This window comes from Mus pahari, chromosome 3, assembly GCF_900095145.1.
Source record: "Mus pahari chromosome 3, PAHARI_EIJ_v1.1, whole genome shotgun sequence".
Classification (NCBI taxonomy): domain Eukaryota; kingdom Metazoa; phylum Chordata; class Mammalia; order Rodentia; family Muridae; genus Mus; species Mus pahari.
In genome coordinates, this window is record NC_034592.1 from 149,744,049 (window position 1) to 149,749,307 (window position 5,259).

Here is a 5,259-nt window from a genome sequence, read left to right on the forward strand (position 1 = left end):
TCCAGGACAGCCAGGGCTATACAGAGAAACCCTGTCTCCAAAAAAACCAAAAAACAAAAAAAGATTTAAAAAAAAAAAAATTCTGGAGCCAGATGGTGGTAGTGCACGCCTTTAATCCCAGCACTTGGGAGGCAAAGGCAGGCAGATTTCTGAGTTCAAGGCCAGCCTGGTCTACAAAGTGAGTTTTAGGACAGTCAGGGCTACACAGAGAAACCCTGTCTCGGAAAACAAAACAAAACAAAACAAAAATCTGGTATGTTTTTGTGTTTAGCTAATCCATGTATCCTCCCAAAAGTGAGCCCCTATAGCACCATTCCCTCCCTTTGATGTCTGTGCACAGGTAGTGGCTACAGTAGGTGAGATCTGAGTGTCGGGGTGGGTAGCCTGTGTGTGGAGAGGCTTCGTGGGCAGACTCCTGAGGAATCCCTTGGAGTGCTCATCTGAACGCTCCTGTAGCCCCGAACCTGGCCAGTGCCCACACTTTCCTTGGCCCATGGTGAAGTACCTCTGGGTCATTCCAGTATTCAGAGTCAAGTGCACAGTGAGCAGGTGGTCAGCCTCAGCATCCGTGTGCTTATCCACAGGGACTGGGCCGTCTGCATCGGTCACTCTCAGAAGTTTAGAAGGTTTTGGTAAGAAACAAACCCCTGTCTTCTCAGGTGAAGCGAAGCTGGACCTGTCCAGCAGGGCTGCAGCAGCCTGACAAAGAGCAGTGCATCAGCTCTGATGGCCAGTGCCATGCCAAGGGTTCTTGGCCTTCTAACCCCCTTGCCAGTGCACCTTGGACACCCAGAACCCTTTGGCCACACTGCCCCCTGCTGGATTTCAGCAGCGCTGTCCTGGGGCAGACCTCAGGAATTTCCACACTTCAGTATCAGGCTCAGTTGTCTCCTGAGCCTTTGGTCTTGGGGAAACAAGTATTTATAGTCCCTCCTGCCAATCATAGCAGCATCTCTCTTTGTATGGTGGCTGCAGTGGTGGTCTGGCTGGTGACAGCATTGTAGCCTGGGATCCTCTCTGGTTAACACTGCATCAAGATGAGAAGGATGTTGGTGGTTCTTAAATCTAAGCCCAGGACCGCTCCTGTCTACACCCTCCCTCCTGGTCCATGTGTGCTTCTTGCTGGTGGTTGCTGTACAGGCTGTACAGTACTGGGCATTGGGCCTGGGGCTCCAGCCAGGGCCTTGAACATGCCGAACTTGTCTTACCAGAGCTGCACGCTTGTCTGCTGTCATTCTTTTTTTTTTTTTTTTTTTTTTTTTGTTTTTTTTTTTTTTTTGATAAAGGTTTTTTTTTTTTTTTTTTTTTTTTTTTTTTTTTTTTTTTAGGTTTGTTTTGTGTTTTGAGAATAGAGTCTGTATTATGTAGCTCTGACCTGAAACTCATCACAGATCCACCTGCCTGTCTCCCAAGTGCTGGGACTAAAGGTGCTTGCCACCCAGCCTGGTTAGACATATTTTTTATTTATTTATTTATTTTTAAAGATTTATTTATTTATTATATGTAAGTACACTGTAGCTGTCTTCAGACAGAAGAGGGCGCCAGATCTTGTTACAGATGGTTGTGAGCCACCATGTGGTTGCTGGGATTTGAACTCAGGACCTTCAGAAGAGAGTCGGGTGCTCTTACCTGCTGAGCCATCTCACCAGCCCCCGACATATTTTTTGTGTATGATTGCGTACCACAAAGTGCCTGGGAGTTGTGTGTGGTTGTTAGCTACCATGGGGGTTGTGTGTGGTTGTTAGCTACCATGTCGGTGCTAGGATTCAAATGTTATGGAGTCGGAAACCAGGAGCTAAAAAAGCAGAATTTTTCAGTTATTTTTACAACCATGGAAAAGGTGCATGTTACAGGTTTATGGTCAGATAGTTAACATACCATGAAACATTTTATGGTTGGTTATGACCATAAAATAGAAACAATCTACAGTGTGTAATCCACAAGATTACTGAGGAGCAACAACACAACATGAAAAACCCAAATAAACACACACAAAAATACGAGGTGAAGCCTGGCGTGGTGGCGCACGCCTTTGATCCCTGCACTTGGGAGGCAGAGGCAGGCGGATTTCTGAGTTCAAGGCCAACCTGGTCTACAAAGTGAGCTCCAGGACAGCCAGGGCTATACAGAGAAACCCTGTCTCGAAAAAACAAAACAAAACAAAAAACCAAAAAAATTCAAGGTGACCTCTAGCTAAGGACATAATTAAAGCCTAACATTATTTAACTTAAAAAAAAAAAAAAATGGAGTCAGCTGTCCCTTAACACAAACCCAGCTCCTTTACAAAAGCATCAAGTACTCTTAACTAAGGAGCCACCTTTCCAGCTTCCTGGTGTCACCTTCTGATGGCAGCAGGATCAGGGAGAGCCAGCTGTCCTGCAGAACAAGGATGTAAAGAGCAGGTGGAGCTAGGGGTGCTGGAGTTGTTGTCCTGCACAGCAGGGAGCTGAGGGTCTAGGGAGCCCACTTTGTACTCCAGAGCCAGAGAGCAATCCCTGCCTCTCCCCTTTGCCCATCTCTGGAGTATCTTCTTGTCTGTCCCCTTTTGTAGGCAAGATGGAAGAGTAGAGGAAAGTGCTCCTTCATGGGAGGTTGAGGGTAGAACATTCCAGTCCTCTGTCACGTACACAGCAGAGCCCTGTGGGGATTTCAAAGAGTAGGTGGCCTGTTTTGCAGGGCCTTGCATGTGATGATGTGATCAGCTCAGAGGCTAGTGTGTGATATTCCCTTTGTACAGGTGCAGTTAGCCAGTGAAACTGTTTCTCCAAAGTGATGGGAGTGAATTAAAGCTTGGCTTATAAAATTTGATTTTCAGTTTTATGTATGTTGGCATCTTGTTCAGTGGCTTATAAAACCTCAGCTTCCTTCTGCCTAAATGCTGCTCAGATAAAAGAACCTGTGTAGAGCCTCAGAGTGGCAGGGGGAGCATGTCAGGTACAGGGAGGGGAGCAGTCCTCAGGGAGCACAGACAGATGAGCTCGGGAAGAAGCAGTCAGCTACCTTCCTGGGTAACAAGTCACACTATGCCTGAGAACAGTAATTGGTGACTACAGGGAAATTAAAAGGAGGGTATTTTAAAGGTCCATCAGATGGCCCTACCCATTACATCCAGGTTTGGGGGCTTTTCCCATGTGGATGCAATGCCAGCTTCTCATCTTAGCCTTTAAGCTAAGGGTAAGTGTCCAGTGATGCTCTCAGCTACTGAGCCTGGTCCTGTGCTGTTCAGTGCACACAACTTATCTTCCATCCCTCTGACTATTGTGGGAATAGGGACTGCACCAACTATAGCTGAGGGGAAGCTGCCTGGCCATTTCTCTGTAGCTCCTGGAAGGCCTCACGGCTATGTGTCTGCCTCCATTCCCAGTTAGCTTCATGTAGCCCAAGCTGGCTTCAAACTTGCTGTTTAGCCAACTTCTGATCTTCTGACATCTGGCATTATAAGTGTGTTTGCCATCATATCTGGCTTCCGGCGTATCATCTGGCTTATGTTCTTAAGGGGGGTGCTAGGCAAACAGTCTGCCAACTGAAAGCTGCATCCATCTCGTTCTGTACCCTTTTCTTTCCTTTTTACATGTGTGGGTGTTCTGCCTGAATATATATCTTATATACTGCACACTGGCACTTCTGGATGCCAGAAGTGCATATAGAATCCTCTGGAATTTAGTTACGTATAATGGAGAGCAGCCTCTCCGCCCCTCCCATCCCCTTAAAGCCCTGATATATTTGGGGTTTGGGGGGTTTGGGAATGAGTGTTGCTTGATTTGCACATCTGTCCCTATGCTCTGTGTCATGTCTGCCCTCTGCCTCTCTCTCCAGGCATCATGGCGATCCTGTTTTCTGGCATCGTGATGTCACACTATACACACCATAACCTCTCCCCAGTTACCCAGATCCTCATGCAGCAGACGCTCCGAACTGTGGCCTTCCTGTGTGGTGAGTCCCACCTCTGAGTAGCCACACAAACTGGGATCCCTGCCCTGCCTGGGTATAGCGTAGGATTTTTCCCTGGCAGCAGGGCACAGAGTCCCTCTAAGCCCAGGTCATTACCGTGCTCCTACCTCCAGGGCTGGCTCCTCTGGCTTTGTGATTCCATAAAAGACGTGAAACACCTAAGAAATCGACATCTGATGGCTGTAGATTATGGTCGGAAGTAGAGATGCTGTTGAGCATTCCAGATGTCTGATGTGGAAATGTCCACACATATTCCTAGGAAATGATGCTGAGGAAGGGTGGATGACCTCACCCCTAAGTCCTGGACTCTCAGGGTAAAGTTTCAAGATCTCTGTGAGCCTGAGGCTTTCCAGCTAGGGGCACTGTGAGTTTGTAAGGGAGGGTGTCCCAGCATGGAAGGAACTCCAGAGCCCAGTTCCCTAGGCTGAACATGAGGTCTTTCTGTTAAGCAGCAAGAGTTGGAGCTTCCTCCCCCATCTTGCCATGACCCCATTCCTGCTCATCCCTGAAATGAAGGTGCCACATCTAGCTATTCTGACACTCACACTCTCACTCAGGACTAGGCCTCAGTTGCAACCTCAGCCTCCCCTGGTGTTGAGGGGCCCTGTTTCACTTTGGAGCCAGGATGGCAGGGCTGGCTGTGGGAGACTGGGTAAACAGAAGCCAGGGAGCCCACTGCCAAGGAGCAAGCTAGAAGACAGCCCTCTAGTGTTACAGTCATTTGACCCACAGTTCTCACCAGAAAGCCTCAGCTAAAGGTTCTGACTGGACCTGACCCCCTCAGGGCAGGGAACAGAGAACAGCACACTGCTCAGTTTCTGTCTGCACCAGACCAGCTTTACATGCGGGGCACATGCATGCAGCTCCTGAAGCTCTGTCACCCCGCCGTAGGAACTCACCAGGCAGGGGCTTTCTCCTGACAGTTCCTCCAAGAGAAGTTTAGCCAGTGCACTAGGCTGTTCTGACGTAGCTTGCATTGCCAGAAGCAGCTTATATGGCCACCCAGAAAGGCTGTGTTAAGTTAACCACACATTCTTGCTGCCAGGGAAAAGTAAAGTAGGCCTAGGTGCTCTGGCTTGGAGGATCAGACAGTATCAGATAAGAAGCCATCTCGGAGGGGAAGGAGGAGCACCTGCTGGCTGTGGGCCCCACTGAAGAATCCATGAGCCACCACCAACCCTGCTGAGCCTGTTAAACACTTCACCAGCTTGTGTGCACATCCTAAAATGCAGTCCCTGTCTCCTTAGGGGTTGGGCTCTTTGTGGGGCCCATAGTTTAATCAGGAGCCTGGAAAGTTGTCTTTGTTTT

The 5,259-nt window shown here is 48.5% G+C and overlaps 1 protein-coding gene across 2 annotated transcripts in view; it reads left to right on the top strand.

Annotated features, from left to right (window-relative positions):
• The window catches only part of Slc9a8 (solute carrier family 9 member A8), a 60,426-nt gene that overhangs the window by 43,078 nt on the left and 12,089 nt on the right, over positions 1-5,259 (top strand). For both annotated transcript variants that reach the window (XM_029536186.1, XM_021193967.2), the window contains one exon: positions 3,817-3,933. In XM_029536186.1, coding sequence (XP_029392046.1) covers positions 3,817-3,933 — 117 coding nt within the window. The remainder of the gene's footprint in view (positions 1-3,816; positions 3,934-5,259) is intronic.